This window comes from Chanos chanos, chromosome 7 (assembly GCF_902362185.1).
Source record: "Chanos chanos chromosome 7, fChaCha1.1, whole genome shotgun sequence".
Lineage (NCBI taxonomy): Eukaryota > Metazoa > Chordata > Actinopteri > Gonorynchiformes > Chanidae > Chanos > Chanos chanos.
Window position 1 is genome coordinate 5,291,659 of NC_044501.1, and position 27,598 is coordinate 5,319,256.

At 38.3% G+C, this 27,598-nt stretch overlaps 1 protein-coding gene across 1 annotated transcript in view; it reads left to right on the forward strand.

Moving 5' to 3' along the window:
• LOC115817217 (B-cell receptor CD22-like) overlaps positions 1 to 27,356 on the forward strand; it is a 48,715-nt gene extending 21,359 nt beyond the window's left edge. The window contains exons 7-15 of the mRNA XM_030780485.1: positions 14,563 to 14,701; positions 23,847 to 24,107; positions 24,780 to 25,040; positions 25,556 to 25,819; positions 25,904 to 25,988; positions 26,111 to 26,144; positions 26,599 to 26,682; positions 26,984 to 27,058; positions 27,342 to 27,356. Of these exons, the coding sequence (XP_030636345.1) occupies positions 14,563 to 14,701; positions 23,847 to 24,107; positions 24,780 to 25,040; positions 25,556 to 25,819; positions 25,904 to 25,988; positions 26,111 to 26,144; positions 26,599 to 26,682; positions 26,984 to 27,058; positions 27,342 to 27,356 (1,218 nt within the window). The remainder of the gene's footprint in view (positions 1 to 14,562; positions 14,702 to 23,846; positions 24,108 to 24,779; positions 25,041 to 25,555; positions 25,820 to 25,903; positions 25,989 to 26,110; positions 26,145 to 26,598; positions 26,683 to 26,983; positions 27,059 to 27,341) is intronic.
• The last annotated feature ends 242 nt before the right edge of the window (positions 27,357 to 27,598 follow it).

A 27,598-nucleotide genomic window follows, 5' to 3' on the forward strand; every position in this document is an offset into this window, starting at 1 on the left:
TACTGAAAGAGTTAACACTGAAAGATGATTTACATGTTTTTAATTGTTTGTTGTTGCTGTTGTTGTTGTTGTTCCCAAAATAGTTATTCTTTATCAAGAATTCTCAAGTTACCTCCTCAATATTCTGGAAAGAACAATTTTCTAGGTATATGTTGTATGAAAATTCTTATTTTAAAAACTTGCTTAACTAATGTGTCTTCCAGGACAGTGTGTATAATAATGTCCCAGCAAGAGGCTTGAGTGATGACATCGCATCACATGACCCAGACACTCAGGATGACCCAGCCAATCAGGATGATTATCTTTATGCCAACATTACTTTTCCAGCAACTAAACCCTATGTCTGTAACATGATTAATAATCATCTATACGCAAGTGTGCAGAGAAATGGTGACAATGTGAGAGAAAACACACAGGAAGACAGCATTCACAATGCTACAGATTATTTTCACCGTTTTATGATGCAATGCTAAGGAAATGTAAAGTTATTCATTGAGCTACTGCCTTTCTGTAAATTGACTTATAAGTAAAAATCCTTCTTTTACATTCTATACTTTGTCATTTTTTTGCAGATCTCAACAATGGATCATTGTTAATGTTCAATAAAGATTTCATTTCAACCTGTCACTGTGGATGATTCCTGCATTTCTACGGCTACTAAATCTGCAGACCAGTGTGCATAAGCACAGCAGCATTAGGACTATATCTCTGCTCTAGACACTGATGTCAATCTGTTTGGCTTCACACTACACAAGTCTGCAGGGGGTGGGGGTTATGTATTCATAAATTTTCTCTGAATTCGCTTGTTCATTAATAAAAACACTAATATGTTTTTGACTGATTTTCAAATAGTCCAGCAGTACTATCCTGCAATTTAACAACTAAAAAAAACACAAATGATTTTTAAATGATCTGTTGTCAAAAAGATTACATTTTCAATGAGAAAATTGAAATTATTGGCACCGATCTGACTTAATCTAAAAATATACATGTATGTCGGATTACACTAAATTTGAGCGTTGACTGTGATTCAGAAAAGTCCTTTTTTTTTCACTGCGGCAAAATCCTCCTCTGCCGACTTGAAATCAAATGTGTCCAATGTGTTTTTGCAGCCTGTAATGCGCATGAGCCGCGTCACTCTCTCCTCCTCCAGACGACTTCCCAGCGCTGTCTCAGTGCGATTCTGCAGAACACAGGCAATTTTAGCCACACATTTTGACCACCAAGTTCTTGATTTATTGCTTTTTTATAAGTTTTACCAGGCAAAAACCAGCAATTACTGGATAATGGAAACCCTGATGTGGACATATACCATGGACAAAACACAAGCGTATTGAATTGGCTTGAGAAACTGTTGCAGTTCTCTACTGCATTCTTTAGAGGGCGCTAGTTCACCTCTCTCAGTTCTGAATTTCATTTTCAACAAGATGTCTTGGAATTGAGACATCCTGTTGGAACTGACATACAAAAAGGTTATTTTAGAAACTTTTCTGCTTAAGATTAATGCTTAGGAGTAAAAGTAAGTTAACAAATGTAACAGTCATTTTTTCACGGTCAGTGTGATGTTATAAACATGTTATAACATGTCATATCTAAAGCCTGTTTAATGAGATCTGGTTGGATATGTCAGATAAAGAGTCATGTCTCCAGCAGTAGGAATGAATGTGGAACAGTCTATAATCTTAATATGCTTAATATGACCTTTCCTTTCATTCTGGATTCAACAGGTTTCTGTGTCATATTAGACTAGTTGGCTTGTCTAAGCAGATGGTGAGTGTTTCGTAAGGCACGTTTTGCTAAGCTGGGTGAGGACTGATAGAGTCTCAGTGGATCAGGAAGTCTAATGAAGTGTAACAAAGTCTGCTGAAGTCTAAATAAGAGTAATGGAAGTCTATTGAAGTCTAATGAAGAGTAATGGAAGTGTAATGAAGTCTAATGAAGAGTAATGGAAGTGTAATGAAGTCTAGTGAAGTCTAATGAAGAGTAATGGAAGTCTAATGAACTCTGATGAAGCCTAATGACGTGTAATAAAGCTGTTAGAGATGGTTACGTGGAGCTGATTTTGACAAAACTTTCACTGATCTGTGAGAATAGTCATTGTGATTACATTTCTACAATGCAAAAATGTCTGAAATAAAAGTGCAGAACAAGAGAAAAAGAAAGAGAGAGGATTTGACCCTAAATAACCCTTTTAATGATCACAGAACACATCCATGCTAACAAAAAATGTTAGTTAGAAAAATGTTAGGTATATGTGTGTGTGTGTGTGTGTGAAGGCAGTTATCCAGAGATATGGCAGTTAAGTAATTAGTCCTCATAGTGTAGTGGTCTAACTGAATTACAAATCTATAAGAGGGTATAATGCTTATTCTGCAAACATACTTTAATATGATCTTTTATGGATTCCTTCAGTACACAAAAACCAAAGACATTAGTTCACAGAATCCTTGTTGTGATGTACGTGTGTATATTTATACAGTACACAGACTGATATGAGTGACAGCAAAGTCTCTGACTCTTCTGTGAATAAACATCCCTAACTGGGCTGTGGATAAGAGCAGACAGGCACATTCACACTCTATCACACCACACCCTTATAGCTGTCTTTAGAGCTCCACCAAGAGTTCTCAGAACTCTCACTGTGTGTCTCTGTGTGTGTGTGTGTGTGTGTGTGTTCAAATCTAAAAGTCCCAGAAACTCATCCATTCATCCCCTACATTCATGCATGTTTTGACCTTGGGGGGCTCCAACCAGAGGGAGCTCTAATTCATTTATGGTCGATCTGAAAGCTCCAACCAAACTGACATATAGTCTTAACAGTTGAAACTCTGGCTGACTGAACTCAGATCAGTCACAGACAGCTACTGATATGGTAAGCACTCAGATATTGATATGGAATATCACTATCAGACATCGATACCAAAGGTTGCAGGCAGATGTTAAGAAGTATTTACAGATGTTAAACAGCTAATTGGGTAGTATTTTTAATTACAACTTTGTAATCTATAATCAACTGTGTAATCACACACCTGGAATAACCTGAGGTAACAGTCAATTTGTCCTTCACTTGGAGCATTTGTTAACATGTTCATGCTTTAGCACAAGCAATTTTTTTAGGGTCTGGTAAGTACTAACAGCACAGAGGTTTAGGTCTGTGTTGGATGCTCAAATGCCTGGGGCATGTAAAAAAAAAAAAAATAAATAAATAAATACATTTTTAAAAAGTCCGTAACCGTGACAACCTGTGTTGGAGATGATGCTCTGTCTACATTTGTCAGACTTAACACTTTAACTTCTGTGCTTTGAGTGTTAACCTTCAGAGCACGAACCAAACATCTTTTTTGGGTTTGTGTCAAAAGTTCAAACTGTATATTCACAGTTCCATACCTGAGAAAGAGAGATAAACTGTAACAGTTGGTTGCTGATTGCGCAAAAACACAAAGCGTCTCCAACCCCATAACACTCTTAATGCTGTTTACGCTGCTCTGATCTAAGACCCTCCCTTTACTGCTCTTTCATGAGTTTCATGAGGACATGCAACCATCTCAAGCCACACATTCAAGGATCGTTAGTGCTACGGCCAAATTTCTGTCAAAGAGGCCAACAAAATTCCAAGTCTCAACTCAAACCTGGAAGAACCTGTTGATACTCCAACTGGAAGGTGATAGAATACATTCAGAGCACTAGAATCCACCAACTGTTACGATATCTGACTGGGCCAGACTAGAGGCAACATCTGTTAGTTTATCAAAATGTGGACATTTCGTGTTGTCATTTGGACTGTTCTCTTGGGTGAGTTTTGCTTGTTTTTGATTGTTTTTTTGTTTGTTTTTTGTTTTCTTCAAGCATTTCAGTTAAGATGTTGAAAGACAGTTGTATGACATGCTAAAACTAGCGAATTACAATGGAGTTGTACTTTGACTGCAGGTCAGACAATGATTTTCAGTCACCATGATCATGACCAGTGGATAAACATGGTTAGGCCAGATTTCAACGAGAATCCAAAACTCAAATATACGTGACCTTAGACCTGACTACTGCCTAAACCCACGTCTTAAAAGCCAGACAGTAATCGATGCACTGCAGTATCTCTTCTGGCAACTACATCAACAAAACTACCAGGGACATATTAACATGTTCACAGTCAACAAACAATCCAAAATCAGTAAATTAGCAAAAAGGCACTGAAATCAACTGTTTGTTTGTTTGTGTGTGTGTGTGTGTGTGTGTGTGTGTGCGAGTCAGTTGAGAGGTTTGTGATGTCCCCCCAGTCACTGCGTGCACATGTTGGAGAAACAATTAATGTGACTTGCCCAGCTCGTAATTCTGGGCTGGGAACCAGAAAGTTTGTCTGTAAGAAACCATGCGGTGGGAATGACGTCTTCATCATGTCTGATCAGCCATCGCATGGGAGATACACAGTGGGGAACTCAGGAACAGGAGAGTTCATTGTGACCATCAGTAAACTGCAGAAGTCAGACGCTGGGACGTACGTGTGTGGAGTGGGCGCCTTTACATATTATGAAGTGGATGTCACAGTTGTGGGCGGTAAGATTAAGAACAAAAGTACATTAAGTATATTAAAACAGATTCATTTATTGATTGATTAATTCATAGATTAACTGATTGATTGTTTGTACAGACCCTTGTTCCCTTTATCAAATTATACGATCTTGTCAGATGTCAGGTTCTGGGGACCCTCTATTGATTTTCACTGTAACAAAAGTAAAGACCAACAATTTAGTTTTACAAATAGCATCAGTAAATTTTATAAAAAGCACCTGTGCAATGGTTTCATTTTCTGTTCTCTGTTTTAACTAGATGCTCCAAAGAAGACTACAGTGTCAGTCAGGCCCTCTGGTGAAATAGTGGAGGGCAGTTCAGTGACTCAGTGATGCTAATCCACCAGCCACTTATACCTGGTTTAAGAAGAATGGAAATGTCACTATAGGAAGAGAAGAGACCTACAGGATCAACAAGATCAGCTCTTAGGACAGTGGAGAATATCACTGCAAGTCTACTAATCAGCATGGACATCAGTATTCAAATATCGCATCTCTGAATGTTATATGTAAGAAAGGCATGATGTGACTCTTGAAATTTATGTTTGTGTTTTGTTACCTCAGCTGTTACTCTATGTAGTATATTTTATTCATATATTCAGTACATAGTACTAAAAACAGTAGACACTGTGGATAAACATGTTCCTTGACCTTGACCCCAAACATAACCATATGCCCAATGCTAACTATAGCCCTGAGCATAACCCTAACCAGTATTCTAACCCTGACTTTAATGCAACCCAAAACCATGACCAAAACCCAAATCCATGCCAGTCCATAACTTCATTGGTCATGGAATATGGTCTGTTCTCTTTTTTAACTAGATGCTCCAAAGAAGACCATGGTGTCAGTCAGTCCCTCTGGTGAAATAGTGGAGGGCAGTTCAGTGACTCTGACCTGCAGCAGTGATGCTAATCCACCACAGATAAACTACACCTGGTATAAAGAGAATGTAACTTCACCTGTAGGATATGGACAGAGTTACATCATCAACAACATTCAGTCCAGTAACAGTGGACTGTACTACTGTGAGGCCCAGAATAAACATGGCTCTCAGAAAACCACTGCTGTTTCTATTTCACTTAAAGGTATTTTACAATGAAATACTTAAGTCTCTCATTTGTGAGAGCAATGTTTCTGTGATGGTGACAAGATTTTGACTTTTTTCATTCAGGTCCTTTGAGTTGTGTTATATATGCTGTTATTGGATTCTGCACTGGGGTCTTTACTGGTGTCATCATTCCCATTAGCATTCTGTGGAGGTTGTAAGTGAATGAATTTTATGTCGAATGAGTCTGAACATAACAGCACTTGAAGGGAAATAAAGGCATGTAATATGTCAGTGATTTGCCAGACTATAGGCTGAGAGAAATTCTCTTTCATCCCAGAAGGCTTTTGATTTAACTTTTCAATCAAAGAAAAGGACGCTTTAGAGCTTCAACCTTAGTCTGTGTGTTATGGCTTCATGAAAAGAAGCACTTTGCAGTGTACTGTTTAGAAATTGCATGTGACAAAAGAATAGAAAAAGAATAGGAACTGGTCACCACAAATGTAGAAAAGAGAGAAACAATGAAAGAAAACAAAATCAGGTGGAAAAATGTCTCCTTTTAAACATGGCAATTCCTTTTTGTCAGCAGGAATAGAAAACATGGAACAAAACGTGACCACGACCACAGTGGGTGAGGAGTTACATTCCATTCTGGTTTTGCAGATAAAACAGACAACAGATTACAAATAATTAATCAAGACTGAAATCTTACAATGTTTATTAGACCCTTTCCAAACATCCCAAGTGTTGCCTTCTTGAAGTTCAGTATTTTATTGAGGTTTACCAGTTGTGAAATGATGGTGCTGTCCATGGTCCTGAATCGATACCTCTCACCAGCAAGGTTCTGAACGTATGGATCCCCCTACTGGTCAAACTTGCTGTGACATCTGGCTCTCTCTTCAAATTACATATAGTTAGCTTCAAAAGTTTTACAGACAATGAAACATTTTTTTTTGTCAGTTTGGCTTGTTTTTCTAGTGCTGTGGATTCCAAATGATGCCGTGAAATTAAATGGCCAAAACACAAACCAACACATTTCTCATCCATATCAAATCATCTATTCAAAAATAAGTGCACATTTTGTACATGCACCCTCACACCACCATCACCATTACAAAAAAAAAAGAAACAAAGAAAGAAAAGGAAAAAAATGCATGTCAGGGTGTTTTATATAGATTTTGTAATTACTGTTCAGCCATGTGTTATTAGGTAGGTGTGTGTTTGTCTATTGGCATGAGAGGGCTGATGTATGTGTACATTACCCATTTGTTTTGTTTGTACACAAACACACACACACACACACACACACACAAATACATATATATATATATATATATATATATATATATATATGTGTGTATATATATATATATATATATATATATATATATACACACACACACACATATATATACATGTTACCCATATCTGTTTTTTTTTTCAACCCATTTCATGTTCTTTAATGCTCTCTCTCTCTCTCTCTCTCTCTCTCTCTTAGGCTGCCAGTGATGGCACATACATGACCCTTGACCTCACCGTTACATGAGAAGAAACGTTTAATATGGGCTCTCTGTATCTCTCTGATTAGGACCGAGATTATGACCTCATGTCCAGATCTGATTCAGTCTATGACACACTCACAGTGACTGGACATTCAAATTTGTTTCTATAATTTTCTTGACTTCATTTCACTCTAACGTGATTAAAAATTCTAAAATCATAAATAATGCAGAATTAACCTTTACTCATAAAACTGTCTCTGTTTTAAGACTTGCATGTTTTTGGCAAAACGTTTCTTTCCAACACTTCTTTCCTTTCCAGAGGTGCAACAGTTGAGAACTTGCAACACTTCATATTTGGCATTTGAAATGGTGTGTGTATGTGTGTGTGTGTGTGTGTGTGTGTGTGTGTGTGTGTGTGTGTGCTCGCATGCATGCGACTTCCTAGTGGTTGTCCTTTTTCTATTCTTTCATGTGTTATTGTCTGTCTTCAACAGGGAAGATGTGACGGAGCCGTCTTAGGCAAGGAGGCAGCAGGAGTCAAGATTGTGAATTGTGCCGAACACCCAGTGAATTTATTTTTGTGCCAATAATAAATAGGAAAAAAAAGAAAGAAAAAAACCCCAAACAAAACAAACAAACCAAAACGTATTTACACTATTCACAGTAGAAAACAAACAAGACATAAATTCTTCTAGACTTTTCAATAATTCTCTTCTCACGAAATACACTCCTATAAACTTCCACAACCAACCAACAACATCCCACCCCGTCTAAAACAAAATGGAGGGCTTTTATAGTTAAAAACAGGATGTGACGCCCGCGGACCTCCTACGGAGTTCGCGGGACTTTTGTTTTAAAATACCTGAGGCTGTGACGTGCCAGTTTCTTTGGCGTTACTGCCACAACCTCACCTCCCGGAAGAATCACCCAGGTAAGCGAAGCTCTTACAATTAACCATTAACAAACATTTATACATAGACAGCATAACCTAACGTAGCATTTTTGACGGTAATCTGAGGATAATGGAATATGTAAATGGATTCGTTGGCCAACTTTATCGGAAATGATATGGAATGATATAGAATGCTAACGCTAGTCTCTTTTCTCTATTATTCACAGATAAATAAACGAAGACATTGGACATCACACACACACGACAAAATCACAATAACAATCAATAAATGTTTAACTTGAACTTTGTCCGTGTTATGTGGTGAATGTGTATGTACAGTTCGTGCCTGCAAACAGTCCATACGTGACGGAGAGTTGATCCGTCACAGAAGAGCTCAAAAGTGAGACCAACACTCAACTTGAAGATTAAAAGAGCCTCAAACTAAGGACAGACAAAGAGAGAGAGAGAGAGAGAGAGAGAGAGAGATATTCCTTAGCTTGTACTATTGTTTTCTGGACCTCTAATAATTGTTGTGAGGTTTTCTATTCTTGATTTCACTTCTTCTTCTAAGTGCATGAATGCTGAATAACTGTAAGCTTGCTAGACAACTTTTTTCTTTTTGTTTGGTCTCAGGAGAGAACCTGATGTGTCTTTGGAGATTATTTTTGGAGATTATTTTTGAATTTATATTGTAATAAACTGTGCTTTCCTGTTTCTGTTTGTTTGGCAAATCAACAGGATATTAAGCTTGGTGTCTCTTCCCTTTTTATCTTTTGGGAGGTCCTATTCCTCTCAGAGACATCTCTGAAGGTGAACATTTTAATGGTTCATCGTAAATATTAGGCTGGATACTAATACCACTGACCAGAACCAGAACCTGTTACAATACAGTTACTCTGAAAAACTCTGTTTATAGTTTAGCACTCTGACTACTGAACCTGGAAATTATTAAAAAATAACTCTTCATTGGCATTAACATACATTAAATTACAGCATTAAAAACACCAGTACAATAATATTCCTTGCATTCAGTTGTTGTTTTGTTTATCGAGCACATTTTTAACAAGGTTCAAGGACTGCCCTCGACCAGCCCCTCTTCTGAAGGGTAGGGGCGGGAAGGAGGAGATATACTACATTCTCAGCTTCCATATTTTCCAAAATTGTCAAGAAGGGTTAGTATAGTATACTTCTAATAATTGTTGTGAGGTTTTCTATTCTTGATTTCATTTCTTCTTCTAAGTGCATGAATTCTGAATAAATGTAAGCTTGCTAGACAACTTTTTTCTTTTTGTTTGGTCTCAGGAGAGAACCTGATGTGTCTTCCTTAAGTTTCAATTAGATTAAATTAACTAAGTAATATTCATGATGATCCATTAAAATGTTCACCTTCAGAGATGTCTCTTAGCTGAGCAAACATGCTCCAGAATCTTTTTGTATACACTATGGATCTTCAGTGGCCAAGTAGGCTAAAGTGAATAGCTGTCATAGAATGAATAGAATGATATTTTTAATTGATAAGCGCAGCATTCTCGTACGGGCAACTGAACATATTGTACATGGTGTTCTTTGGATATTTTTATATATTTTTATTCTTTTATCTCTACTTTCTTATACCTTGTGTTTATTTGATAAACACCACTCAGAGTGGAAGGCAAAATAAGAATATTATTGTTTGGGGAAACTTGTTTTAACTGTGCATATGACTTTGACTTTTCAGCTGAGGTAAACAGTCATTTCAGCTGAATAACTCAATAGGCTACGGTCCAAAAGGTTGCTTAAGACCTTAACAAAAGTGAACTTGTGTATTATACTTTCCCAAGTGAATCAAACCATGTTCCTCTTAATGTTTAAGAACCGTGTTTCTGTCACTAGTTCCAATGAACGAAATGAACAAGTGACTTGAAAAAAGATTCGTTCATTTTACTGAAAGAGATTCAAAGATCCGAGTCAGTAAAAAGATCCATCATTAACTTCCCATTCCATTGAAGGTGACATTTCCGGGGTCTGATTATTGGCCAGAAAAAATAAAATTTCGAATTTTATGAAATTTACAAAACGTTTTTCGGAAAAAAATAGAGGGTTAAGTCTTCATGAGCAATGATTGTACACCGCACCAGGAATGTGCATTCTCATGTCTCAGGAAAAAGTTTGATTGATTGTGTCAATTTCGTTTTGGATGTCACCATGGAGGAGCTACGCTCTAAATTTGGAAAAAGCTCACAATTTGTGTTCCCACCTAAAACAAGGTGATGTGTATCCATAATTGGCATGCAGGAGGCAAAATCAATGAAAAATGCATTGTCGTAAAAATTCGTAATGTCGTCAAAATCCGCTCGGGGAAGAAAAAAAAAATTAGATTGAGACAAGAAGAACAATATGAATCACATTATGAAGGGTCAGAGTGCGGCCTCTGCCTCTGGTGTTTTTCATGCAGGCCACTGATTTTTTCCGAGTTCAGGTTGGCATTCCTGTTGAACGAGATGCGGAGTCAAGTAGGGAATAGTATACCCTAGAATGTCACATCAGCTTCGGAGAAGACTCCTGACGTCATGGAACGCAGAACAGACCTTGGCGACACTCGTGGTATAGTCTGGAAAGATGGCAATCGGTTCTCCCTCGAGAAGAGGGCCTTCCTCTCTGGCTCGGCGCAGCACATCAATGCAGTCTTGGTAGTAATGAAGCTTGCCGAGCATGACCTGCAGTTTTCCATTGGACTTTCTTAGTGCGAGACCTCAGTGCGAGCAATCGACCAGAATGTCTTTCTCCAGGCGTAACTATATCTCCACATCCTCCCCTTCATGCCCTCACACTTCTCCCTCAAGTTCGCCAGCTCAGTTTTGAGTCCAGCCCCTATAGTCAGTAGTGCATTTACCTCACCTGACTATGTTGACAGGCCTTCTTCTATATTATTGATAGTCGTCCTAATGGCATCCATTTCAGAGCAAATAACCATTGTGCTGTTTACAGTTTCAGTTTGAACCTCTTTTAGCACGCTTTTAAGAAAACTAAAATCTTCGGTGGGTGCATTCTTTAGCTCTGACTTGTTAATGGCAGAAGTGTCTGCTTGTAGTAGGGAGAGAATATCAGCTTTCAGAGCTGCGGTGTCCATTTTTGATTCTGGCTGTGGGCTGAGTGATGGACCACAGCGGTCTGCAGAGAATTTGTGACACAGAGGCCTTAGACTTACTGCATTAGGTATCGCTGTATTTTTATTTACAGACACTGGCGGCCATAGACACAACAAGGGGTCTCCCAGACTAAGACTTTAGATAGTCGAATCTTGTTCATCAAGTCTTGCCTATTGTAGACCAGTCGTCGAGACATGTTTTTTTTTTTTTAGCCCATTTGAGGACTCTTTACTTTGGTTTGATTGTTCACACTGTTCAAACAGCTCGATCTTCAAAGTGAACCAAATAATTTCTTGCTTTATCTACGAGGGATACACCGTGACCTTCAGGCTCACCATTCAAAACATCCCTCACCTCCCAGAGTGGTAATAATATAGTCTACCACTAGGGGCAGTGCTGAAGCTATGATAAGAGTTAACATTACATTAAGATTAGGGTCAGTATATTTCGTGCTCATGTCTTTGGGGAATGAGGGTAATTCAATCTGAGATATGATTTGTTCTCCAGGAATGATTCTGTATATACATTAGACCTCTGAAAGACTCCCTCCCACCTCCTTGTACATAAACTGCCTACTCTTTTTTCAACAACAACAACAACAACAACAACAACAACAAGGGAAACTGTAGATCCATGCAATAATTTTTAAGTGAACTATATGTATTACAGGCATTTTTACTTGCTTGGTCAGCTAAAGCAAGAGAATAGAAGAGATGCTAAAGTGTCTTCCTGATAATCAGAGCTGTGGACTGGTTGTGTTCAACAGGAAATGAAGTCATGAGTGACAGATGTGGTTTCTATAAATACTTGTGAAAGGTGAAAGGGAGGTAAGTTTAAGCTGGCTGTTGTTGTGTACGATGCAGTGACATGTATATGTTACATTTCACATTCAGGATCAGTCTGTCAGAGGGAACTATTTACAGAGACAGATGTCATAATATTTCACAAATACAGGTGAGACAGCTTGTCTTTTCAACTGAAAAAAATTCAACAGCACACCACTACTGTAACGCAAGCAAAGTCAATGTCAAAGACAATGTCAACGAAATGGAATGCCACAAGGAAAGGACAAAAAAATATGTATGTAAGAAAAGGAAAGCTGATGTTAGATGAGCTGAATTATGTTTGACCAGAAGCCCATGGTGTTGCACAGGAAGGGGGGTGGCAAAAGCTCAGACCACACCATCTGAGCTCTAAAGGTGTTAACCATTTTCTCTTAAAGCAACGCTGTGAGTTCCTGATGCTGGTCAGTTAGACGCGGATGCTAATACCTGCAACAACACGGTGAGAGATTTTAGAAAATAATTGTTCCTTGGGACTCATTGCATTTTTTAAAAATTGTTATAAGAAATTTTATTTAAACCTTAAATCTCCGTTGAAATGTGCCAGTTCAATTCAGTGATGCTATTATTACTGTAGTTACTGTTACAAGTTGTACGTGACTCAGAAAACATGTTAGAAAACTAGCTGTATATTCAGTATGGGTGTTTGGTAACGCTGAAGACAATGGTTATGAGTTCAAATACTGTTGCCTCTTTCTTTAAAGGAATGAATAGTTAAGAAATATAGAACATCACAACAGGTGGCTGTCATGTTCTCGTTCACAATGTATCTCCTTCTTCCTCTATTCGTTCAACTTACGGCTCAGGGTAAGTCTGTCCTCTTAATCCTTTAAATTTGTTTACAAATGCACTGAATCAGCCAAAAATCAGTTTAATTTTACTGAAAATCTCTACAGTCACTGAGTTTATGAGTATTTCAAACTTCCTAATAATGATACACATCTGAGAACTGTAACCCAGGCTTCACTATGCTCAAGACCTCAAAGTCATCACATATATCCATAAAAGGACAAAATCTTCTCTTTCTGCCCTCTGATTGGCTCTTCTGTATTTTACGCTTCTAACCACTGACTCAGCTTTTCTGTGGTTCAGTATTCTAAAGTCAATAGCATACATCCACGGTTGGGTTTCCAGGCAAAGGTTAAATCAAATTCTTACATAAATAAATACATCTATTTTAAAGAGATTCTCCATTTAAAATGCAGTTTAGTCCAGGATTAGACCCAGTCTCTATCTCTCAAACTGTTGCCCTGATACTCAGTAACACTGGGAGAACCATTCACACTTTCAACCGTACAATGCATTCAATAAGACACACATGACTCTATTACAGCATATGTCATGTAAAACTTTGGTAGTGTTCTGTTCTATGTGTTTTCAGGTATTTATGGTCAGGAATGGGGTGTCGCATATAATCCTAATGGTATCTGTGCCCTGAAAGGTTCATCAGTAACCATGTCCTGCTCGTACAATTATCCTACTGGTCGTGTGGTCAACCGAACTTTCTGGCAAAAATATGAAGGTGTGGAGCACCCTGATTTGTCTGAAGACCCAGGTTATAAAGGCAGGGTTCATTACCTTGGAGATAAAGAGTCAGACTGTACCATGAAACTGATTAACGTGACAGACAGAGATGCAGTTAAGTATGTGTTCAGATTTGAAACCGACAAAACAGGTGGGAAACGGACTGGTCACCCTGGAATCAAACTCTCAGTTACAGGTATTTTCACAACATCTCTGTGTACATGAAACTTCAGATTATAATTATTAATTATTAACACAGTATGTTTTAAACGAATACAAAATATCTATCATTATTATGGTTTGACTGAATCTGAGATCTTCTCTGTTCTCTCCTGTTTTCAGACCTACAGGTGGAGACTCCAGAGAGAGTGAAGGAGGGTGATACAGTCACTCTGAAATGTAGAACTACCTGTTCTTTGAGTAACAAACCAACCTTCATCTGGTATAAAAATGGGCGTGTTTTAAGAAGGAAACATATGAAGAACAATGAACTCTCTCTCCAGTCAGTCAGCTCTGAGGATAGAGGCAGTTATATATGTGCTGTACAAGGCCATGAGAATCTTCCCTCTCCTGCTGTCACTCTCACTGTCAGATGTGAGTAATGAGTGAAATATTATCAAATATTTATTCGGAATTTATGAAGAGCCCCAAATGTTTCATCCTATAGACACTTGTGCAAATAGACAAACCCGAAAGACACATTATTTACAGTGCTTTTCTCTTCAAATACATCATATAATATTATAAGCATTTCATCGTCTGTTTGTCACCATTGTCTCAGTGGTCACTGTATGTTCTGTATATGCTGTTTTTGAGTAAATCATCCAAAGAAGACCACAGTGTCAGTCAGTTAAAAGCTTAAATCAGAAAGACATTTTATTTATACAGAATTTGGTGCTCAAAAAATGTAATATACAATACTTTGATTAAATTTTTGATTTTATTTAGATCGTCCAAAGAAGGCAACACTGTCAGTCTCTGGTGAAACAGTGGAGGGCAGTTCAGTGACTTTGACCTGCAGCAGTGATGCTAATCCACCAGCCACCTACACCTGGTTTAAGAAGAATGGAACTGTCACTATAGGAAGAGAAGAGACCTACAGGATCAACAAGATCAGCTCTGAGGACAGTGGGGAATATCACTGCAAGTCCAGTAATCAACATGGACATCAGTATTCAAATACCGTATCTCTGAATGTTTTATGTAAGTAAGATATGATGTGACTCATGAAATTAATGCTTAACTTAATCTGTTACCTCAGTTTTTGTTTTATATATTACATTATTTAGTACATAGTAACCAAGGCAGTGGACCTTTTGTAAATACACATGTGCCTTCATCTTGACCTTGACCCCAAACATAACCCTGAAGACCAAAGCTAACTACATCCCTGTTCATAACCCTAAGCAGAACCCTATCCTAGAGATTTACGTTTACCCTGACCTTAATCCTATCCAAAAGCAAGACCCAAATCTTAATCCAAGCTACGACCTTGACTCAGACAATAACAATAACCCTATCATGAATCATGACCCAAATGCAAATAACAACCCTGACCCAGGCCTTAACCCTGATCATTACCCTACCAACAACCCTGACCCAGGCCCTAACCCTGATCATTACCCTACCAACAACCCTGACCCAGGCCCTAACCCTGATCATTACCCTACCAATAACCCTGACCCAGGCCCTAACCCTGATCATTATCTTACCAATAACCCTGCAATCTGTATTTACACAAGCTTCCCATCGTTAAGGTACTCATTGCATATTAATACAGCACAACAAAGTGATTATTTTAGTCTTACGTAGACGTATGGTAGAGTTATAGTAGTTTATTTCTCAACGTTATCTTATTATAACATCTCTCCCATTCAGATGCTCCAAAGAAGACCACAGTGTCAGTCAGTCCCTCTGGTGAAATAGTGAAGGGCAGTTCAGTGACTCTGACCTGCAGCAGTGATGCTAATCCATCAGCCAACTACACCTGGTTTATGAAGAATGAAACTGTCACTATAGGAAGAGAAGAGACCTACAGGATCAACAAGATCAGCTCTGAGAACAGTGGAGAATATCACTGCAAGTCCAGTAATCAACATGGACATCAGTATTCAAATATTGTATCTCTGAATGTTTTATGTAAGTAAGATATGAGGTGACTCTTCATGTTTGTGGTTTCATTATTACCTCAGTGGTGACTGTGTGTTTTTATATGTTGTTTTTCTAAATCCTGATCCTAGATTTCTAATTATTAACAATATTTGTAATGGACTTATTCATGTAAAATTGTAATAGTGGAGAGCGATTCAGTGACTGTGACCTGCAGCTGTGATGCTAATCCACAAATAAAGAACTACACTTGGTTTAAGAAGTTTGATAATGAAATTTTAAGTAGGAGGGATGAAAGATATGACATAAACAAGATCAGTTCTTAAGACAGTGGGGAATATCAGTGTTTGGCAGCCAATGAATATGGATCTCAATTCTCTGATGTCATTCGTTTGGATGTGTTCTGTGAGTAGTATCAGGCGGAGCTTTGAAATATCTCGGACAGTTAACACTGCAGTATCACTAGTGTGAAGTTTTCAGTTTAGGGCAGTAGAGCTTGTGCACACACACACACACACACACACATACACATAACCCTATGTTTGATTCTGACCCTGACAGTAGGCCAAATTCATAACCCTATGATCCTGACCTTACCTTGACGCTTAAAGCCAAACAGTGTACATATTAGACACTTTTACATAGCTACATTGTCGCTACACCCCCTCATCTCTTTTTCAGACCCCCCTAAGAAGACTTCAGTGGCTGTTGAAGTGGGGAGCAGTCTGGCGTCTCTGACCTGTAGCAGTGATGCTAACCCACCAGTAGAAAACTACACCTGGTTTAAAGACAAATTAGCTGTGGAATCTGGTCAAACTCTCACCATCAGCATTAACTCAGATGACAGTAGGCAGTATTACTGTCAGACAAAGAATAAAGTAGGAGCTCAGAAAAGCACTTTAATGTCCATTAAAACTAAAGGTAGGGCTTTGTTACTCTAATTGTCCATGCATTGTCTTTTCAAAACCACCTTATTATTAATTTTTGTATGAATGATTTTGCAGTGACTGCTGGAAGGTGGGTTATCTGTGCAGGTCTTGGTCTCATACCCTGTGGAGTTGGAGTGCTTATCTGTGTTGCTGTGTTTGTAAGGTAATGTGATGGTGATATCCATTCACTTCCCAGTGAAACACTATTGTAATTTTTTACTGCTTTTACTTATTTTTTAACATTGATCTGCTTTATTACTGGGAGACAATAATATAGACTACATATTTGGAAAGTAAATTAAATGTTTTGTTTTTCTTCCCCACCACGTGCATGGCAGTGTTTTCTTATCATTTGAATATACAGATACATACATATACAGACACAATGTCAATATGTCAGTTGCGTTTTTGTTTGTGTAAACAGGAGGAAAAAGACAGACAGAGGGACGGAAGAACTTCAGCAACAGGTACATGTTGTTTTTTGGAGTATGAGTGGTGTAAACATAGTGGAGTTCTTAGTGGTCTCACTGTCACACTTTTCAACTCCACACTCTTCTGTACTCTAATCAGTCACTATCCTTTAATGCCCTGTAAGTCTCAAATTGTCATTCACTGAATATTACTAAATCTTTTATCAGTAATTTCTAATAGAAAGTTGGAGCCTTGATACTCCTTAAAACCTTGGGTCTCTCTTTTTATAAATCTTTTTGACTCTCTCTCTCTCTCTCTCTCTCTCTCTCTCTCTCTCTCTCTCTCTCTCTCTCTCTCTCTCTCTCCAGCCTGTCTATGCTAATGAGTACAGTAAAAGTGTTATTCCTCTTGAGCCAGTGTCTGGATGTGCTGATGTTGCATGTGAGAAACATCCTGTGAGTGTTGTTCTAATGACAGGACTATGAATTTTGCTGACTTTAAATGTAACTAAATGATCTGTCTTTAAATAGTGTACCTAAGAAAGGTTTCTCGTATTCAGATATGAGTACCTCAGACGAGGAGGCTGGGCAGTTAAGGTGATGGACTTCTAATCCGTGGTGCTCTGCACACGCGCGGGTTTGAATTCCATCCTCCATTTGAATTTGCGACTTTTAGTGAAAACTGCAGTGTGTAATAGATTTAACAATGAAAAAGATGTCCGTAAAATGCATTAAAACTATTTTGTCGTTTTCTCGCTGTCTCTCTCTCCTCTGTATGTACAGAGTGCTCAGGCTGGACCTGATGAAGACTGTTACACAGTTAGAGGCTCTGTAACCAGATTGTCAGATGTTGTGTATGAGTCACTGCCAGTGAGTCATCTGTCTGTCTTCTTTCCAGAAGTTTCTGTGTCACACTAGTCCCATGTCAGTTTGTTCACTATCCAATCACGTATAATTATTAAAGACTATACTATTTAAAACTGAAATGAAAATTCTCTCTCTCTCTCTGTGTCTATCCCATATTCTTACAGACTGATAATCCTAAACCCTATGAGAACACGTACACATCTCTTGATCGTCAGTCAAACACCTCAGACTACGACATAATAGCAGTAAGTCTGTCTAACTGATCTTAGTTCTGTTTTACGTGTCCATACAGTATGCATAGTCAATATCTGTGTGTGTGTGTGTGTGTGTGTGTGTGTGTGTGTGTGTGTGTGTGAGTGACTTTGTGTGTGTGTAGACATTTTTTGTGATGTTGTTTAGACCAAATGTTCCCATGATGATATAGAAATGGAGGTACAATGGGTGTGCTGGGGGGACATTGGCTTGTCTACACAAATTTGAATTTTTTTGTCTCTTCTTCTAAAAGATATGGTTATTACTGGTAAAGCAACAAGTGTAAAATATTTCGTTGGTTAAGGTTAGTGTTAGGGCTAGGGTTAGGGCTAGATTGTTACTCTTTAGTCAAAGAAATGTGGGACTAAATGAAAACTCTCCACTAAGATATGAAGATATCTCTGTCTATCCATCTCTATCTCTCTTATAGCGTGCATGTGTGTGTGTGTGTGTGTGTGTGTGTGTGTGTTCTGCTCTTAGATCTCTCGACTCATGTCTACTCATGTGTGTTTTTCTTTCTCAGACTTTCTCAGAAACAACCGAGGAATTGACATCAACAGCACAAACATGTCAAAAGCCTGATAGCTAAGTAGAGAGCAAGAGTGTCTGCGTGTGTCTGTGTGTCTGTGTGTGTGAGAAAGAGAGAGAGAGAGAGAGAGAGAGAGAGAGAGAGAGAGAGAGTGAAAGAGAACGCAAAAGAGAGAGTTGAATTCAAAACCTGATCCAAAATTGTCCCGATCAGAGAATGGTCTTTTTTTATCAGTAGTTTTTCTTAGTTTTATTTTTTTCCCTTTCTGCTAGAGATCTAACAAATTGCTTCCTTGTGCCATGACTCACATGCTTTTTACCAAAAACCATGATATATAACAATAACGTAGGCTATATTATATGTTTTAGGTGTCTTTGGTGAGAATTGGGATGTGAGATATACATTTGTAAATTTCATTTGTGATGTGTATTCATTTATCAGGGGAGCATTCAATTTTATATGTATGCATGTATATCAATTTCACAAATACAGTTGTTTGAAGCTATGATGGTCCTTTTTTCCAAATGTTGTCCATACATTTAGAATCTCATCTACTGCTGGATCTCGATCTCAGTGGCCTGCATAAGACTGATAAGCCACTTTCCTCACCCCTTGGATACTGAGAGACCCTGGGTTTGTTTACTTGGCTACTACCTTAGTCTTTCTGAAAGTCCTTTCTAATTTGTAGTGAGTTACTTGGTTTGGAATTTACACAAAGGCTTAGAATGTGTAATTATCTCTGGTTATCTTCACAAATCTACTTTCACTTCAGTAAAACTATGGGGCACATACTCAGATGAATTTACCTGAAGTGTTTATCAACAGTAAATATTAAAATAAACAAATCAATGTCACTTGCAATTACCTGTAACTTGTAATTATCTATTAAATGCAGGAGGCTCCCCTGCAGTGTCTCTGGAGCCATTCAGTCTCAGCTGTAATGAATGCTGAAACACTCATGCAATGCCTGGTTGTCAGAGTAACAAACACTTCAGGTTCTATACTCCTAACTCTGGACTATGAGGCACGTGTAATATCATACATTGATCTATAAGACACATAAAGTTCATACATCAATGAGAGATGACACCATATGGACTTGATTTATCACTGAAACATAAGAGAAGATAGATATACAGCCATTCTCCAACATGCGCTTGAGTTCCGTTCTGACCGACCGCTTGGATCTTGAAATAGGCGTAAGTCGGACATATGTTAGCATGATGTGTAGAAGTCGTATACAAGTGGCAAATGAGAGCAGGAACTTAGAAAGATGCTGTTGTCATATATAGTAGTCTGATGTTCTTGCGCATACGCTGTGTGATACACGGTAATACGGTGACTCATTCAAACCAGCAAAAGCTAAATAAAGGTTCCATCGCACAATTATTTACAGCTGTGATGCACACAATGCCAGGATATCATCTAACGGTCACTATCGCACACATGCGGCCGTTAACACTGGCAGACGTACAATGCAGCATAACACCTTTTCTTTATTTTGTAAAATTTATACAGTATTTTGTTTTGTTCTCTTGTCGTATGTATGGATGGTAGTAAGTCGCATGGGGCGTAAGTAGGGGAGAGCCTGTATGACAAAGAATTCTGCAAAGAGTGGCCATGTGCATTTTGAACCCAGATGTCAAGACACACCAAAAAATGGCCACATCACAGGACTGAAATGCAACCTAAGAATTTGGCTTGAAGGGACCCATCTCACAAACAACGGCACCAAATCTGGTGGTTCTAGGACAAAGGGAAGTGTCTAAAGAAGCAGGCCACACCCCCTGTTAAGACACATCCCACCGGAGATATGAATCTGTTTATACCTCACGTATGCCTGGTGGAGACTGCAGTGAGTGAGCCAACTGGCTTTAATTTTTGATATGTTCACAAGTGTACTTACATTTATTATGCATTCATTTATTCATTTTTATAGTTCTTTTCTGAACACTGTCTAGACCCATCCCGCCAGAAATACAATTCAATTCAGAGTTCGTACCCGACTGATGGATACCGCTTAATAACATCCAGATGGCATGACATTTCAATATTGAATATCAATATTCAATTTATCGTGTCTTCATAGACTTCTTTCAACTCTCTAAAGGTTGGACTGGCTGGTCAGAACCCTCTACAGATCAGACTATATAATCATACCTCACATCAACACATGTCGCATCACATTTCACATTTCACATTGTTTTATTTTTTGTTTTTTTTAAACTATTTTCTTTTCTTAAAATAGTGTGCAAGTGCATTCTATATATATACACACAGTTTTAAACAGACAGAGGGTTTAATCTGATATGAGTCAAATTCTTTTGTTTCATTATCGTTTAAAGAGGGTCTCTCTCTCTCTCTCTCTCTCTCTCTCTTTCTGTGTAAGTGTAGTGTAAGTGTGTATGCCTGTATTCAGGAGATGCGGTCCTCTGTGTTTTATTTAGTTCCTTTCTTTGTCCTTTGTTTTATTCATAGACTTTGAAGGACTAATGAAATGACTTCAACTCCATTCAAATCTTCAACAACCAAAGATGTGATACTGAGTCTAAATTGAGAGAGAGAGAGAGAGAGAGAGAGAGAGAGAGAGAGAGCGAAAGGGAGACATATTAACACAAAATTTTATCAAAACTATCTTTGCAAAACAGTTATCTAAAAAAGTTTCAGTTTTTACTATGTACTTCATTCTGCATAGCATATTGGCCCAAATACTGACAAACTACATATTGTGCTAAGATCCTTAATCAAATAATATGCAGTTTTGGTTATATTAATATTTGCTCTTAATTTTAATTTCATGCTGTGTAATAAAGTCAAATATTCAAATGATTGTACACTTCCAAAACTTTGAAATTTTGTTTGTTTGTCTAAGACTGCAGTTTAAGAGAGACACTTGTGACCTCATGACTCAATATTTCATCTTGACGTGACGTGTCAGGAAGTGATGTCATTTAGGAGTCATGGCAGCAGTCATTTCTAAACGCTCTGCTCTGTTCAGAGAGGGGCTTTTAGCTTCCCTGTGTGGTGCTGACATATATGATTTTTTTTCCCCTTTTTTTTACCCATCCATAGCCAAAATGCATACAACACTCATCATTCACATTCTCGATTTAACATGTGAGATAAAAACTAATAAGGGTCCTAGTTTAGACAATGTTCATAGATCAGACAAAAGAGAAACTAAAGGAAATCTGATGTCAAAGAGAGAGGAAAGAGTTGTGTTGAAAGAAGAGGGATGGTTTTCTAACTGAAGTCGTTTAGACGACTCGGTTCAGAGAGCGCCGTGTTTTCACTGAAGAGGAGGAAGTGACGAAGGGGTTTCCCAATAAAATGTCTCAATCACTCTCTGAGAGGAGTGCTGTGAGTGAGCTCTATTTATACAGGCCAAACAAACCCCATGCGTCATTCTCGTGTCGCAGCTGAGACCTGTAGCACCATGGTAAGACACACCAGAAAAATTTTTCTTTCTTGAATAGTCATTGCCATTTTAAAGAACTACATAAAAAATCACTTTAAACTTTAAACTTTAAACCTGGTTTTGCTGAGAAAAGTGTCAGTTTATCTCAGTGATGTAACCATTGCAGTAATAATAACAGAGGGAGAGAGAGAGAGAGAGAGAAATTGTATTTTTCATCGTGTGTTTGAGATAATGATGAAGACAGTGGTGATGATGTCAATTCTTTTTTTTTCTTTCTGCACTTAAGACATGTATAATACTCGCTGCTGAAGTGACGTCACCTAAAAAATCTCTTCCTCTTGCTCTGGTCTTTCTGTTTATCCTTCAGGGTAAGCATTTCCTCTTTCTTTACTCAGTCGAAATGACACTGAACTAAATGAACTAAAAGAACTAAGTCGGTTGAATTGCACTGAAAAAAGTCTGACTGCAGATAATATGTGTAAGTCTGTCAGTTCAGTGCTACAGTGTAACTATTACACAGGCAACAGCGTGCTAAAGTCTCATATATACACACACACACGCCCAAATATAGATTTCTGTCTTTTCTCCTGGGCTCTGATTGGCTCTTGCAAAGCTTGGTACCCATTGTCTCGGTTTGAGTCAACTTACACTACACCCAATGGAACAATGAGATGTTTAATCACACTAATGACAGCTCTAGCAAAGTTCTCATTAAATTCACCATCAAACCTCACTAACAGAGGAGTTTTGAATTTGCTCACGTTAGCTTTAACTTTTATGAAATGAGGAAGATTTCAATGTACTGACGATTTCGTAATGTAGAAAGATTATCAGAATGATGTGTGTTGTGTGTTTTCAGGTATTTATGGTCAGAACTGGGGTGTCACATATAATCCTGATAGTATCTGTGTCCTGAAGGGTTCATCAGTAACCATGTCCTGCTCTTACACATATCCCACTGGTTATAAAGTTAAAGAAACTTTCTGGGTAAAAAATTTGACTGGAGGCATGGGCCCCTCTTATTTGTCTGAGATCACAGATTACAAAGGCCGGTTCAGATATCTTGGCAATAATGAGAATGATTGTACAATGAAACTGACTGATGTGAAAATGCAAGATGCGAGTGAGTATTTCTTCAGATTTAAAACTAATGATACAGATGAGAGGTGGAATGGTAAACCTGGAGTTCAACTGTCAGTTACAGGTACGTTTTCACACAGAAGATCTCTTGTTGTGACTGTAAACTGTATAGAACTCCCATCAGTTGTGTTAACACTGAGTGTACTGAGAGACCAAACTGACAGGTATCTCTCATTATCCATTGGAAGATTTGACTGAATCTGAGATCTTCTCTGTTCTCTCCTGTTTTCAGACCTACAGGTGGAGACTCCAGAGAGAGTGATGGAGGGTGATACAGTCACTCTGAAATGTAGAACCACCTGTTCTCTGAGTAACACACCAACCTTCATCTGGTATAAAAATGGACATGTTTTAACAAGGAAAAACATCAAGAAAAATGCCCTCTCATTCCAGTCAGTCAGCTCTGAGGATAGAGGCAGTTATATGTGTGCTGTACAAGGCCATGAGAATCTTCCATCTTCTGCTGTCAATCTCACTGTCACATGTGAGTGGAAAAGAATTTTATCAGTGATATTTATTATGACTTCATGTATGATTATTCAACATAAAATTACAACAACACAAGCTTCACATGGTTAAGATACTCATTACACATTAATGTACAGCACAACAAAGTGATTATTTTAACTTATGCAGATTTTTTCTTGTAGTTTGCTTCTCAATGTTATCTTATCATAACATCTCTCCCATTCAGATCCTCCAAAGAAGACCACAGTGTCAGTCAGTCCCTCTGGTGAAATAGTGGAGGGCAGTTCAGTGACTCTGACCTGCAGCAGTGATGCTAATCCACCAGCCACCTACACCTGGTTTAAGAAGAATGAAACTGTCACTATAGGAAAAGAAGAGACCTACAGGATCAACAAGATCAGCTCTGAGGACAGTGGAGAATATCACTGCAAGTCCAGTAATCAACATGGACATCAGTATTCAAATACTGTATCTCTGAATGTTTTATGTAAGTAAGATATGATGTGACTCTTCATGTTTGTGGTTTCATTATTACCTCAGTAGTCACTGTGTGTTTTTATATGTTGTTCATTTATCATGAATTTATTCATGTAAAATTGACTTTAAAATTACAAATAGCTCCAAAAGTTTCACCCAGCTGAAATTTATGTGAACAGGAGAAATTCAAGGCAAAATTATTCTCAATGTTTCACACTTGCTAAGCAGTATTAAATATTACAATAAACATCCAGTTGTTTGTCAGAAAAAGGAACGCATGATTTTTTCGTTGTCTCATTCAGATGGTCCAAAGAAGACCAAAGTGTCAGTCAGTCCCTCTGGTGAAATAGTGGAGGGCAGTTCAGTGACTCTGACCTGCAGCAGTGATGCTAATCCACCAGCCAATTACACCTGGTTTAAATTAGGCCAAAGAAACATTAGGAAAGGAAACAGAGAGATCCTCAGTATCAAGAATATCAACTCAATGGACAGAGCAAAATATAGGTGCAAATCCAGTAATCAGCATGGAGAGCATTTCGCTTCTGTGTTTGTAAATGTTCGCTGTAAGTATCTGTGTTCTTATTGATACTGAAACGGCTTTTTTAGTTTTTGAAGATATTGCTGTTTCATTGCATGTTTGGAATCATAAGCTCTATTTTGTTATAACCTTCCACTCACACAGATCCTCCAAAGAAGACCACAGTGTCAGTCAAGGCCTCTGATGAAATAGTGGAGGGCAGTTCAGTGACTCTGACCTGCAGCAGTGATGCTAATCCACCAGCCACCTACACCTGGTTTAAGAAGAATGGAACTGTCACTACAGGAAAAGAAGAGACCTACAGGATCAACAAGATCAGCTCTGAGGACAGTGGAGAATATCACTGCAAGTCCAGTAATCAACATGGACATCAGTATTCAAATACTGTATCTCTGAATGTTTTATGTAAGTGTAAGAATATAGTGACATCTGAACAGACACGGTTCATGATAGGAGAACTGTTTAACCTGATGGTCTTAATACCATAGATACAAAGAAAGCTTCACACCTTTGGCGCCGCATTACTGTTGGAGCCAAGAGCAATTGACCGGCAAAATACAACCGGTAATGGGCAAATGGCAGCCATCACAGACAAAAGGGGACTTTAGCATTAACACCTAGATTCTGATTTGCATCAAGCAACGCTGTACACCTGTTGTCTGTTTGCTTCATGGTATAAAAGGCTGATCACGGTAACAGTTCTCTGAGTTAAGCTTTGGCGTGAGCTGCCGTACTGCCGGATTCAACCACCACCGAACAAAGCTTTTCTCCAAGCGCGCTTTTGCTCCGGTTCCTTTACTTGTAAAATCACAAGAAAATCTAACATAAGTAAGATATGATGTGACTCCTCATGTTTGGCGTCTCATTGTTATCTCAATAGTGACTGTGTGTTTTGTATAGGATGTTTTTGTTGTTTTCAGATCCTCCAAGAAATACCACAGTCTCAGTCAATGCCTCTGGTGAAATAGTGGAGGGCAGTTCAGTGACTCTGACCTGCAGCAGTGATGCTAATCCACCACAGATAAACTACACCTGGTATAAAGAGAATGTAACTTCACCTGTAGGATATGGACAGAGTTACATCATCAACAACATTCAGTCCAGTAACAGTGGACTGTACTACTGTGAGGCCCAGAATAAACACGGCTCTCAGAAAACCACTGCTGTACCAATCACACTGAAAGGTATGGAAACCGTCATAGATGTTGTCATTTGAAATCTGTCTTAACTAGAGCTATGATGAAGTGATTTGGACTTTGTTTTCTCAGGAGACTACAACACTGTCATTTATACAGTTACTGGGATCACAGTGTGTGGAGGAACTCTACTTCTCATTGGTTTAATGTGGATGAGGTCAGTGGATCAGAATATATTATAATGATGTGTTTATGACGTTTTCAAAAGCAGAAAACAATGCATGCAGTTTAAAACACATTATCGTGTTTACCTGTTTCTTTTCTTTTCTTTTTTAACAGGAAAAAGAATCAAGCTGTTGGTTCTGTAGAGCAGGTGAGACAATCAAGTCACTTCGACAGTTCTAAATGATCATAGATTTAGTTACAGTCTATTTCATTGCTGCAGTCAGTCTACACATATCCAAACTAGAGCCCTCAAACAATTAGCAGTGATGTCTCAGAGACACTGTCTGTCTGTAGTTCACCAAACTCTCTGATTACTGCTCTCTACTGTAGCTGAGTGTTTAAGGAATGTCTGACAGGTGTGAATTGAGGGTGCTGTCCAAGGTGCTGAAATATCTCAACTCTACAGCAGTGGGGCTGAACAGACAATGCTGCCTATGGATCAGACTTGTTTTTTACTGTTCACTCTTCTCCCGACATGACTGTGACTGTAGACATGTTTTAATGGACATATACTTCATTCTTACTTTGTTTTTCTGTGTCTCTTTTTTTTTTTTATTTTGTGTTGTTTCCTTTTACGTTTCCTTCTATTTCTCTATCCATAGTTTGCTCGTGAGGAACGAGTTGACGGCATTTACACGGCTCTTGATCCCATGACCAGATCTGATACAGTCTATGAAACACTTACAGTGAGTAGAAACTCGAATCTAGAACCTTCTTTTACTTTCTTTTCTCTGTAATCGTGTTTGACACAGGTATTGAACCGTATACAGTCAACAGATTCGAGGTGGTTTGAAGTGTCTTTTCTTCCATATAATGTGCTTTAAAGAATAGGTACACTCCATGTTGTCTGACTGAAATTCTTTTGGTATTTGATATGCCTCTCCCTCTCTCTCTCTCTCTCTCTCTCTCTCTCTCTCTCTCTCTCTCTCTCTCTCTCTCTCTCTCTCTCTCGCTCTCTCTCCCTATTTCTGTCCTTCATTCTGACAGACTGTTAATCATACACTCTATGAGAATACAAACACATCTCTGGATCATCAGTCAAAGAACTCTGACTATGAGACAGTAAGTGGGATTTATCAAACTGATTTGAGCTCTAGTCAGTACTGAGCGTCTGTATTCAGTGGTTAAGTTCATAATTCAGCCACTGTTAACAGTGTGTGTGTGTGTGTGTGTGTGTGTGTGTGTGTGTGTGTGTGTCTGTGTATGTGTGTGTGTGTGTGTGTGTGTGTGTGTGTGTGTGTGTGTGTGTGTGCGTGTGAGGATATGTGTGCGGGTGTGTGTGTGTGTGTGTGTTCATGTATGATAGAAATAGAGCCTTCATTTCTCTATTTTTTCCTTCCTATAGATTTGGGGGGACTGATGAAGTGAGATCAGCACCACGAACATCATTAAAGCTTATGGAAAATGAAGTATTTAGAGAGAGAGAGAGAGAGAGAGAGAGAGAGAGAGAGAGAATTATTTTTATGTTACTTTTGCATTAGAACTTAAAACTGCATGCTTATAACAATAACACACAATTCAACTTTTTTTTTTAGCTATATGTTATTAACTTTCTTTTATTTTTATTCACATATCTCTCCACATATATGTACACTTGCCACA